Source organism: Myotis yumanensis, unplaced genomic scaffold, assembly GCF_028538775.1.
Source record: "Myotis yumanensis isolate MYYU_CA2020_CCGP unplaced genomic scaffold, mMyoYum1.0.hap1 SCAF_8, whole genome shotgun sequence".
Classification (NCBI taxonomy): Eukaryota; Metazoa; Chordata; class Mammalia; order Chiroptera; family Vespertilionidae; genus Myotis; species Myotis yumanensis.
The window spans coordinates 84,619,563-84,632,175 of NW_027223759.1; the positions used below are offsets into that span (position 1 = coordinate 84,619,563).

General features: G+C 49.0%; 1 protein-coding gene across 3 annotated transcripts in view; it reads right to left on the reverse strand.

Moving 5' to 3' along the window:
- Positions 1–6,270, reverse strand: part of SCTR (secretin receptor) — an 80,608-nt gene extending 74,338 nt beyond the window's left edge. For all 3 annotated transcript variants that reach the window (XM_070423484.1, XM_070423482.1, XM_070423485.1), the window contains exon 1: positions 5,975–6,270. In XM_070423484.1, coding sequence (XP_070279585.1) covers positions 5,975–6,025 — 51 coding nt within the window. In that variant the 5' untranslated portion in view covers positions 6,026–6,270. The remainder of the gene's footprint in view (positions 1–5,974) is intronic.
- Between the last annotated feature and the right edge of the window lie 6,343 nt (positions 6,271–12,613).

A 12,613-nucleotide genomic window follows, 5' to 3' on the forward strand; every position in this document is an offset into this window, starting at 1 on the left:
GCCCTGATTTGATGGGATTTGTGTCCTAAGAGACAGCAGAGAGCTCACTCTCTATCTGTCTGTCTGCAGCTGCTCAAAGGAGAGGCCATGTGAGCACAAAGCAGCCATCTGCAAGCCGGGAATCGGGCTCTCCCCAGAATCCCACCATGCTGGCCCTGGATCTCAGACTTCCAGTGTCCAGAACTGTGAGAAATGAGTGTCTGTTCCAGGCCCCTAGTCTGTGGCATTTGTTATGGCAGCCCAAGCTGACTGAGAAAGCTAAGAAGGAAGAGAACAGGGGGCATAATTTAGACACACCTATAAGATATTGGTCAGAGGAAGTTCATCCACATAGTCTAGAGTCCAGTGGTTGGCAAACTGCGGCTCGCAAGCCACGTGTGACTCTTTGGTCCCTTGAGTGTGGCTCTTCCACAAAATACCACCGTGGGTGCACACGTACAGTGCAATTGAAACTTCGTGGCCCATGCGCAGAAGTCGGTATTTTGTGGAAGAGCCACACTCAAGGGGCCAAAGAGTCACATGTGGCTCACGAGCCACAGTTTGCCGACCACTGGTCTAGACCAAGCATGTCAAACTCACGGCCCATTGGCCGCATGCAGCCCACAACGAATATTTTTGTGGCCCAGCCAATATTACAAAATGTATGTAAGAAGCATTTTAATAAAAATTTCGTAACTCAATTTTTACAATATCCTGTTATACATAATTATTAATAAGGAACTACAACGTTTGCTAATGACTGATTACTATAATCATGTTGCATTCATTTCCCTTATGCTCAGGCACACCATTTCTCTCCACTAATACCAGCAGTGAATATTTTAGCAGCCGATTACCATGTCATTAGTCTTGGACTGACTTGTTTGGTGTACGCAACAGGAAATATTTTGCTTCCAGAGAACAAGAAAAATAGGTTTATTTGCATTACACTTATTAATTTGTGCAGTTATTCAGCATCTGGTAAGTTAATGTTCAAGAAAAAATATTAATTTTTATTAAAATGTTCTATTATTTTATGTTAACGATTGGTCTTTTATTTCAGCCCTTTGTATTCAGCATGTCCCTATCGAAATAAACCTACATTTCTATGAAAATTGAAGCTTTCATTTTTTTGTGGCCCATATAAACTTAAACCTTGTTTATTTGGCCCATGTTAGCCGTTGAGTTTGACATGCTTGGTCTAGGCCAGCTGTGGGCAAACTACGGCCCTCGGGCCAGATCCGGCCCATTTGAAATGAATAAAACTAAAAAAAAAAAAAAAAAAAAAGACCGTACCCTTTTATGTAATGATGTTTACTTTGAATTTATATTAGTTCACACAAACACTCCATCCATGCGTTTGTTCCGGCCCTCCGGTCCAGTTTAAGAACCCATTGTGGCCCTCGAGTCAAAAAGTTTGCCCACCCCTGGTCTAGGCTCTCAGGAAATAGGAGGTAAACCTGTGTGTTGAAAAGGAAAGGGGAGGTGATAAGGTCAAGAATTTGAAAAGACACATAGACACCACCTCAGAGAGCCAGGGGTGAGGGAACTGACGCTGGACGTGTGGGGATTCTGAAGACGTGGGAAACTTGGGATCCTGGCAGCACATGAGCTGATTGCAGACGGCCATCAGCCAGGGGCGTCCCTTCCCCATTTGCCCCTTGGAATCTGTCAGCCACAGAACAGTGAGGCTGGGTGGGCCAGGATACTCTCATTCTCTCAGGTCCACACAACGGTTGAGCAGTCCTCTGTTTGTAGTAAGCAAGTAGATAGGATCTGGGTGTTGTGGCTTTTACCTTGGGCTGCAGGCTGTCCCAGAGCCTGAGTGAAGGTCAGTGGTGAGAAACCCCAGCTTACTAAGGGCAGGGAAGCAGGGACCAAGTCAGGGGTCACTGGAGGCGGCAGATCTGGTCATGGAGCTCTAATCCTGAATGTTAAATCTGGGCTTTCCACAGGAGTGCCAGGAAGAGGGTTGTGCCCCCCATGGTCACGGGAGGTAATGATGCGGTGAGGCTAAGGGGACAGGGAGGAGGGAAAGGAGCCCCAAAAAGGTGATGCCAAAGTCAAGAGGACTCCCCTAAACAGTCCAGGAAGTATACCTCCTGCTTATTGATTTGGTGACCCCAAGCTCCTCTCTGGCTCCCTCAACAAAATGTTGTGTGTGTTTCAGTATTTGTTTTATGTTTTATAAAGCAACTAGAGGCCCGATGCACAAAATTCATGCAAGAGTAGGCCTTCCTTCCCCCAGCTGCCTGCACCAGCTTCCCTCTGGCACCCTGGACCTAGGTTTCCCTCCAGCCACCAGCAGGTACCTGGGACCCAGGCTTCCCTCACAGCCCCGGCTTCATCCAGAAGGTCATCTGGAAGGACATCCGGAAGGACAATTGGTCTAATTAGCATATTACCCTTTTATTATTATAGATTAGATTAAACTGGATTTAATGTCATTTTGAGGCTGGGGACAGAATTGTACAACAGCTCCTTGGGCAGCAGGGAGCAGAGCAGCCTCTCTGGGGAGCAGATGCAGCGCTGGTTCAGCACACGGTGTGAGTCCTCTCACTGCGCCCAGCGGGGCGACCTGAGCAAATGGCTTCAGTGTCCTCGCCGCACTGGCCTGGGGGTCCTAATGCTGGAAGTGAGCATTAAATCAGGGAGAGCTGGGAAGGACTTAGCAGACTACCTAGTGTGAAGTAAGTGCCCAACAAGGGAAGCCTTTACCAGCATCAGCATTCACATTAATTTTAGGGAGAGTAAAAACCTTATAGAAATCTACAATACTTCCTCAGAAAATCAGAAAGTGATTCTTCAGGTACACAAAACCCCAGGTGCCCTCCTCTGGAGAGTTCTCCATAGCCAGCCCTCAGGTGGCCTGGGCAGGCTTTCTAAAACCCTGCTCACAGACCCCCACAGAGCTGTCCGCCTCCAGGTCCAGAGGCACCACAGGAAGAGGCAGGACCACCATGCCCCGGAGGCTTCTATGCCAGAACCAGACTTGGAATTTTTATGTTTCTGAGCTGTCAACTGGGGAAGGATAACCAGAGGAGGAGAAAGTGGGAAGGGAAGGAATGAAAGGCCCGCTGAAGCTTTTTTTCTGGCTTCGACATGGAGTTCAGTAGGTGTACCTGCTTCCGTCTCCAACTCAGGTTCCCTGTCACCAACCCCACTGCCCGGAGTCCAACGTGCAAGTGACACCTACGATTATTCCTGTCAATGCATCTCCCCTGAAACCTGACAGCCTTTAAGGCAATGGTTCTCAGCCAGATGCAATTTTGGCCTCCCTGTCTCCCAGGAGCTTTGGAAATGTCTGAAGACGTTTCTGTTGTCACAACTTGGAGAGATGCTTCTAGGGGGTAGCGGCCAGGGATGCTGCTGAGCATCACGCAACGCACAGGACACACAACAAAGAATCATCCAGCCGCCCTCTCTCCACCCATCATCCCCGCCCCATTATCCCACCCAGGCCAAGGGAGGCCATCGCTCTCTTTCTGGCACCGCATGCTGAAATCCCAGGTAAAAGATCCAAGATTACAGCGTCAAAGTTAAGAAACTGCGATTGAAGGAAAAAGGAGTCCCCCACACCCACTTAACTCACTAAGATTATCAAACTGGCAGCTTGCCATATGCCCTGGATTAAACACCCTACCTCGAATGACTAATTCTCCTTTGCCTGGTACATTTATGTACAAGTCTGTAAGCAGTGATTGCTTTCAAGATGTCATTCTTCATTACTTGTTCCTGTATGAAACTGCCCAGTTTAAGACAGTCCCTGTGGATATCATCATCATTTCATTCATTCATTCATTCAATACAAATCATCGAGCTCCCTCTTACACTGTGATGGGGTCTAGGGATAAAGAGTGGAGAAAACTAAGTCTCCGTGCTCAAGTTCAAAGTGTACGTATTGGGGACGAGGGGAGGACAGCTGTGCTAGTGAACAATTACAACACTGTCCTCCTGAGATAGATACATGGGAGCGAGGGTAGCAAAGGGAGGTGTGCTCAGGGTTTCCTGTGGCAATCACTTTTTGGTTTCCACTTGCAAGGTTCCTTCTTGGCACCTCTGGAAAGGCAAGGGGTGGGAGGGTAGTAACAAGCAATCTGGCCTTAATGACCTCCCATTAGGAAGGTGCCTATGCTCTTATTCAAAGGAGAGACCCAAATGAATGAAGAATTGTTTGAATACCCTTCCATTTCAAAATCAAGTACCTGACCACTCAGTCACACAGAAGAAAAATAGAATTTCATAGACTGGGAAATATGCCAATCAATGTATGTCAATTCCACTCTTATTTATTAAAGGAGTTCTCTACCAAAAAGTTCTCTACCTTAGGTCTGAATAAGCCCATAAAATAACCAGAGGGCCAAAACTTCCAGGGAGCTATCTGGTAATAATACTAGGCAGTACCAGTGAGTGTATGAAAAAGAAATGTAAGGACAAGGGCTGTAACTGGCAGAGCCCGGGGTGGTTCTAGTCCCAGTCCTACCACTAACTTGAAGATCCGGGGCAGGTCCCTTCTCTCTGCAGTCTCAGTTTGCTCATCTGTAAAAGGAGGGAATTGGGCTAGAGCACAATGGAGCCTCCTTCCAAGGCTCACTGAATACTTGAACCAAGTGAGGGCTCTCACTCCCCACCCCCCTGCTTATTCTTGAGATAATGTGAGGGGTCCCCTTGAGATTAAAATGTAGGTTGAACCCCAGACCTGTTGATTTTTGGGGATAACCTCAACCTTACTGCAAATACTTAAGAAGGAGGCTGGGAGGGTCACAAAGGGGAAACTAGAGGCCTCCCCCACCCCTGGGCGCTGCCTAACAACACCCCTCTCGGCTGCATTTGGCTTTGAATTGTCCCCAGTGCCCTAGTGCTTTCCCCCACATTGGGAGTTCACACTAAGGAGTGGGCGCTGTTGCTCTGGTTGAGGCTCCAGGTTACCAGGGAGATGGGGACAAAATCCCCAAATTCCACTCCTCCCAACTGCCGCTGCTGGGATGCCATGGGCCTGCAGAAAGATGGCATCTAGGACTTGTCAACTCTCCCACCGCTCAGGGAGCTGGGGTTTTCCGTAGGATCCGACAGGAGAGGACTACAAGAGGGCAAGGTCATTGGGCACCAGCAAGGACTAGCCCAGGACAGAGATTAGAGAGTCTAAACGGGGTCCCCAAGTGCTGTTCCTCCGGAATTTCTTGGGACAGACGCCTTGGAGGCCAGTCTGGAATGTTGGTGGAAAGAAATAGCTCTGAAATCTGGCCGCCTCACCCCTACCTCTACCCCTCCGCCTCCCCATTCCTTCCACCAGTCTGGGTGCAGCCACTCTCTCCTTCACAAATCCCACAGGGAGAGCCTCTGCGATTCCCAGGAGTTTCTGTGGGAAAGAACAACCAGCTTCCCACTCTGAGGCCTTCTGCTTTCCTTCCAGCTTCTCCCTGGACCTGGTTTGGGGAGAGCGGCTGCTCCCAGGAGTCCCCCAGGCACGCAGACATTAGGGAGCCAAATCCCCAGGAGAGGCGTAGGGAGCTGCAAAGGGTCCCCTCACAGCGCCGTCCCGTCTCAGCCCCGGAAGCTGCCTTTCCGAGCTTTCTGAGGCTTTCCCACCCGCAGCCTGTGTGTGTGAAAATGTCAAGGCTTCGGGCAGACGGATGTGGGTTCCATTTGTCTGCACTTGGGACAATATTTTTGCTCTTCCCAAGTCTCCGTTTCCTTGTCTGTAAAGTGAGGCTGATATATCAACCTCCTAAGGAGGTCGTGAGATTTCCATAGAATAACGGAAGCCAAGCGCCAGGCACCCAATAGCACCGCGGGGACGGCGCCCGAATCTCCGTCCAGGGGCCTTGGGGAGCAGTGCAGGGAGGGGTGTGGTCGGGGCAGGGGCTCGTCTGAGAGCTGCCTTCTCCTGGCGCACACATTTTTATTCTGAGGGGAAGATCTGGGGGTGCCCCGCTTCCCCCATCCCGCCTGTACCCGAATCGGTCCCTCGCCCGCGGAAGGGCGCGGTACTCACGGTGTGCGCAGCGCCGGCGAGCAGCAGCCACAGCGCCGGACAGGGGCGCATGGTGCCGGCGGCTCCCCGGGAGCGAGCGCCCCGACGGCTGCCCTTCCAGCGCACCGCCCGCGCCGCAGCTCAGCGCCCTCCACAGGGTCCCGGGTCCCGGCCGGCCGCCGCGCCCCGAGGAGGCATAACGGGGCCCCGCACCCCGCGGAAGCCCCGAGCTGCGCCTTCTCGGAGAGGGAGCGGCGCGCTAAGCCGCCCTGCCCATTGAGAAAGGCGCGCGCTGCCCGCACTCCTCCACCCTCCACCCTCCACCCAGCCTCACTGGCCGGGGGCAGGCGCCCGGGCTGGCAGGGGAGGAGGTGGAGGGAGGGAGGAAGGGTGGGAGGGTGAGGGCCCGGAGCCGGCTCCCGCAGGCTCGGCCGGGGGCGGAGGAGACCGGGAGAGGGCACCAGGGCTTAGCAACACCCCCAGTTCCGGAAAGAGCGCTCAGCCCGGCCACAACCTTGCTGCGCACGAATGAGCAACCCAGCCACCTTCAGAACGTCGGTTCCCCTGCCTAAGGGCACCTGTGCTCATACCCACCGCGGGAGGGAGAAGGCTGTGCTATGCCCGTGACCAGCGGGTGCTGTCAGTGGCTCTTGCATTGAGGCCGTGGGGCAGGCACCTTGCATTTGGTTTCTGGTTCTCACTCTACTCTTCTTACTATTAAAGCTACACTGGCCCGTTCTGGAAAGAAGCCTTTGATGTCAGGTGGACCAAGGAGGACCCTGTGGGCCACCGGGGCACTTGGGGCTGCGCTGAAGATGAGCCACCTGGAAGCCTGGTGCTTCCGGGCGCTGCTGGAGGCTACTAAACACCAGGCAGGTTTTCCCAGGAGCTGCTCAACCCGAGTCTGAGTGCGCAGGTGTTCCCAAGGATGGCCTTTGGCCTCTCCGTGTAAGGTACCCTCAAAAGGCTCTTGTACACCCGATTTTTACTCCCTCTGCACTGTGTCCCTCCCTTTCCTCTTCTCTCTCTTTCCATCTTGGCCTTTCTCCAGGCACTTTATACATCAACTCGTTTAATTCCCCCCAGGACCCTTTGGTGATATTCTATCGGTTTTACAGAGGAGGACATGGAGGGTGGAGGAGGATCAGTGACATGTCCAGATACATGCGACTCAGAAGGTGAGATGGGACAGCCTGGCTCTGCTGACCCGACTGGGTGACTGGCCTCTAGTCAGATCGCCAAACCGCTGTTCAAGGAAGATGCTGCAGCTTCAGCCGCCGTCCTGCATGAAGAGGCGACGGATACGGAGGACTTGGTAAACTACAGAGGAAAAAAAGGGAGGAAATCCACTTTCAGCTCCCAGGTCCACAGTCAGTACTCAGTACATGTCCATCTAAAGTTTACATATCTCACTTTTAGGAACTTTCACTACAGAAATGCTCACCCAAGGGTCCAATGGAAGATGCACGCGGATGTTTGTGGGAGCACCATCGCAGGAGCAGAAAACGGGAGATAATGCGTGTGGAAGGGGAGCACTGGCCCTCCTTGATGTTTCCTTCCTCATGGAGAACAGCCATGAGTATAACCCTCCTGGCCTCTCTCTACCCATTTCATTAATCTCCCTCCTCCCAACACACACACACACAGGTGTGAGGCCAGCTTTACATGACTGATGCATTTGGGATAAGGACTGGCATGAATTTCTGCCCCCCAAATCTCACCTTCCTTTGACAGCACTCCGACCTGCAGGGAGCCCGTAGCTGAGTTGCCCTGGGCCAGGCTGTCCAGGTGGCCAAGACTCTGACTGTGTTGATCCAATAACATCAGTGACAGGGTGGTGGTCTATCTGATTCTGGGGTTCACTTGCCCACGACTGCAAACCACATTCTCCAAGGCCAACATCATTGCTAATAAAAGTGATGTTTGGTCCCGTCTGTCTTCATCTAATTTCTCAATTGGTTTGACATTTAGACTGGAAAGAAAACTGTGACTGACTCCAACACCCTAAATGTGCATCAGAAAGTGCATGAGGTACGGACTTGCAATTTTTACTGTATAGACTTCTCTGTTGCTTGAATATTTTCTGTAACCACTGTATGTATCTGTTCTTATTTATGGAAAGAGATAAAAAGAAAACAACACAAAAATGCAATTAGTGTGCTATACCAGAACCTCATGATCTTTAATGAAAAAGCAAAACAACATTTGTTTTGAGCAATTCAATAAATTCCTGGCCTGTGGCAAGCCTTGATTCTTCCATAATGGGAGGCTCTGCTCTCTGAGAATTGAGAAAAGGGTCTGAAGTGCTGTGTGAGAAGCCCTTTTAGAAGCCTGGGATGCATCCGTGGCTTTGTAAAACCCACTGAGAAAACAATTTCATAACAGGGGTTGGGGGAAGAGGTAGGGAACTAACACCACACCTAATACCTGTCATGTGTGCGGGAGGCTTGCAGGAATTTAGGGTGTGTTGTCATATTGGATCCTTCAAGACTACCAGAGAGAGAATCCTTCCTTTGACTAGTGGGATGAAAATTTAGGCTTGAGGAAGATAAGCACCCGCCTCCAACAACACAAATAAAAAGGGGCAAGTCCAAGATTTGAACACAGGACAGACCACTGTACTAGGATTCCTCTCAATCATGAAGATGACTTCCTTAATGCTGGCCTTCCATAGTTGTTTTGCACACATCATCTCATGTGGTCCTCACAACAAGTCTGTGGGTTAGGTAGGGCCAGCAGTCAGTGGCTGGCAGGAGAGGGAGCAACCATTGCTCACAGAGAGTTCAAGAACAGGACTGTGTGCAGAGGTGTGGGCGAGGTTAAGAGAACCAACAAGGGAGCCGAGGAGCCAGGGATTAGCAACAATGGGCCTGCGGCTGACAAAGACACTCTCTTGACCAAATTTCACTCCAGTTCTCTGAGTCCTCTTCTGACTGAGTCTCCACCGTGGCGCTGTCTGTCTTTGGCCTGCCTAGCCGGGTCTCAGTAAGAGTCCTGCCATCGGTTTTGTGAGAATCCCCCTACTCCTGATATCTGGTCACCCTTCATATCTGATCAAGTTCCTCATCCCTCACCTTTGATGTCTAAATCCTGTCAGTTTATCAAGAACCCCCCTATTCTTGATGTTGATGTCTCCTCTTAGTCATCCTCCATCCACTGACCCCTTACCTGCTTCTTTTCTATAAATCCCCATTTGTCCTTTCTTGTATTTCAAGCTGAGTTCAATCTTTCTCCCCTATTGCAATAGTCTTGAATAAAGTGTTCCTTTATTAAATTATGGAATAAAATCTTACATTTTAAAAGTGTCAGAATAATGCTCTTTTCTATAATTGATTTCAGAAAGAAAGGGAGAGGGAGAGAGAGATAGAAATATCAATGATAAGAGAGAATCATTGATTGGCAGCTTCCTGCATGCCCCCTACTTGGGATTGAGCCCACAACCAGGGCATGTGCCCCAGCCAAGAATCGAACTGTGACCTCCTGGTTCATAGGTCTTTGCTCAACCAATGAGCCACATGGGCGGGCCTTTTTTTTTTTTTTTTTGTAATAAAGGGCAGGGAGAGAAAGCAGTGTTCTCAGAAGCTGGTTCAGAAGCTTTGTCAGCCTCAGGAGAGGAACCACCCATATGAGCTTAACCATGGAGAAATGTAGCCACTGTCAAAAATGCAGCCTGGCAAGGGCATCCGGTGGTGGGATAAATAACCTGAACTCTTTCTTCCCCTGTCCACTGGTCTCCCAGCAATGTCTTCCAAGGGCTGACCCAACCTAAAGCCAGAGACAAGGCAGGCAGATGGGGAGTGAAGCCACAGGAAGAAACTGTCCACAGAGTTTATTACCCTGGGTGGAGAAGGTTGAAAATGGGTTTGGGAGGGATGAGGCAAATGGAGAATAACCCTACTTGGAAATATCATTATACCCATTTAATAGGTGAAGAAACTGAGATTTGATGAATCTGTAACTCAAGATTACACGGCTGAGAGGTAGGACTGCTAGTACTAAAACTTGGGTCTTTTGATTCCCAGACATAAGTTGTTTCCATCACTCCTATACCCATTAACCCCAAGTCTAGCACTGAAAAACCAGCTATTGTTTTTAATCATGTCCCAGTTCTATGGGTTGACTGGGCTTAGCCAGGTAGTTCTCACTTGGGTTCTCTCACACTGTTACATATACGGTGGCTGGGACCAGAGTCACCCCAAGATATGGTCGCTCAAATATCTGAGCCTGGGCAGAAAGACTCCTATGTCTGGGACTGGAGCAGCTGGGGGCTCTTCAGCCCTCTTTCCCCTTCTCTCTGTTACAACCCTCTCCCCAACTCTCTTCCCCTCCACCATTGAACCTGGGAGAGCAGGGCGTGGGGTGGGAAGATTTTTCCTCTTCTGCAATACAAATTCCCTCAAAAATTAAAAATTTCCTTGTTTTCAAAAGAGAAAGACATCTTTTCTCCTCTCCATTTTCTTTCAGCATTTTCTTTAGAAAACTACCATTAGAAATGCTTTCCCTTTCCCATGCAAATCTTGCTAAAAGCTGATTAAGCTTCTTGCCAGTTTTGCACCCTGGGCATTCTTTCTCGAAGGCCTTGTCATCGCTGTGAAATGTGAGCATGAGGAAGATGGAGCTCTGTCTCCCTCTCACTGTGGGAGAGTAGCCCAGGCATGCAGTTCCAAGTTGTAATTTCCTGCTTGTGGAAGAGCTATGAGAAGTTCCTTTTTTCCTTTAGACAAAGACAATTAGCAAATGTGTGCCACGGATTGTATCTGCCTGGCTATATAAAAGGGTAAGATTTTTATTTGTCTTTGCAATCTCTTTTGTGGATTGCTGGTGATGTGCTTCCCAGTCTAGTTTAACACTTATCCAATAATAAAACTGCTTTGTTCTTCATTTTGTGAAGAGGGTTCATCTAGTTTGTGGGAGATTTTGTTTTTAATTATTTTTCCAACAAGAAGTCATGTCATTTTTTGGGCATATTTCCAATAGCAATAAGCAGTGTTAGAAAACGAAATAAGCACATTCATTCAATGAATATTTATGGAGTACCTACTCTGACTCAGGTGCTGTGTGCCAGGATGATGGCGGCCTGGGGAAGTTGCCCTTGGTAACCTCAGCCCCAAGCACAAAGCCAGAGGTGCTATGATTGGGCCCCCTCCTGGGAGCCCTGGAAAGATGACTGAGGTTGGTGTTTAAAACTTCAGAGGCTATTATAGGCACACATTGAACAAATCTATCGGTTGGATGGAATAAACAACTGCAGAATGTATGCTGGATGATACTCAAACTGATAAATTCTATGGGAGCATGTATTGAGGGACCAGAACAAGCCTGGTAATGTCTTAGGTTGGGTCGTATCGATCACCGTATTTTTAGGTAAAATACATTTGAATATTGACAATTTTATAAGGTTCAACCTAATAGTCCATTGGTTGTGTCTGGCCAGACTTTATTCCCTTTTTTTTTTGATACAAGACCCCTTTCCCGCTCTCAGATCACAGAAGCTTGGGTGGGGTTTTCATCACCAATAGCCCAGGAGTGAGCACATGACCCTGACCTGAAGGAGGAGAGTCACCTCACCAACTAACCACAGTGATTGGCTCAAGAATGGGCACATGACTGAAGCTGGGCCAATAGGGATGACACAGCAGCAACAAAAACAGTATGTGTTGGCACTAAGCTCAAGTTGGGAGCAAGATGACAGCCTTTCCATCGCATGAAGAGATTCTGGCTAAGAATGGAGGCAACGCAGAGTGAGAGAACCAGGAAACAAAGAGAGACCAGATCTTGACCTCATCACCTGTCACCTAGTTGCAGCTGTGGCTAAAGCCTCTCTCGATAGATGATAGATTATTTTTTAACTTTTTTTGCCCACTTTTGAATCCATTCTGTCACTGGTAACAGAAAGAGCCCTGACATACACTTAAGGAAGGCTTCCAGGGAACGTAATATATGAGCTAAAGGGGTTGATTTGGGGTGGGAAGGGGGAGAGCATTGGGAGGAGTGAGGAGTTGGCTACCCCTGGTTTAAGGCCTTCACCGAGTGACTCTACCAATGAAATGAACTTGCTCTGCCCTGTCAGCTGCTCAATAAACCAAACAAAAAGGTCTGTCCTCGCCTGAATGTGAGCTTTACTGGGAGCCGAGCTAATGTATTATTGATGAGCCATAAATAATGGGGCATGCGTGATTTCCTATTCAGTGGTGAAGTACAAAGATGTAACGCTGACATTTTAATGAGACTTTTATGGTCCGGGTTCACTGTTTACACTCTGGCAATGTGGGCTGGCTTTGTCCGGAAGGCAGTTTTTCCTTTACTTTTATTATTCCCTCCTCCATTTGTCAGGATCCTTTTGAGCATTTACATGAAATATTATGGTTAAAACAGATCAAAAGAGAGAAAATAAAATTGTACATGAGCTATTGCTCTCAAGGCCTTACCTCCCAACCTCCCAAGGGCTCCCCACATTTCTGCCCATAAGGCAGTTTGGCTTGGCATACAGAAAAGAATATTCGCAACAGACAATACTGGGTTCAAATTCTGACCTAGTCATCAATTAGCCATGTGACCTTGGGCAAGTTACTTTGGCCCTCTAGGCTTCAATTTCTTCATCTGTATAATGGGAAAAGTAATACCCATATTTCAGCATTGCCATGAGGTTGAAAATAATTC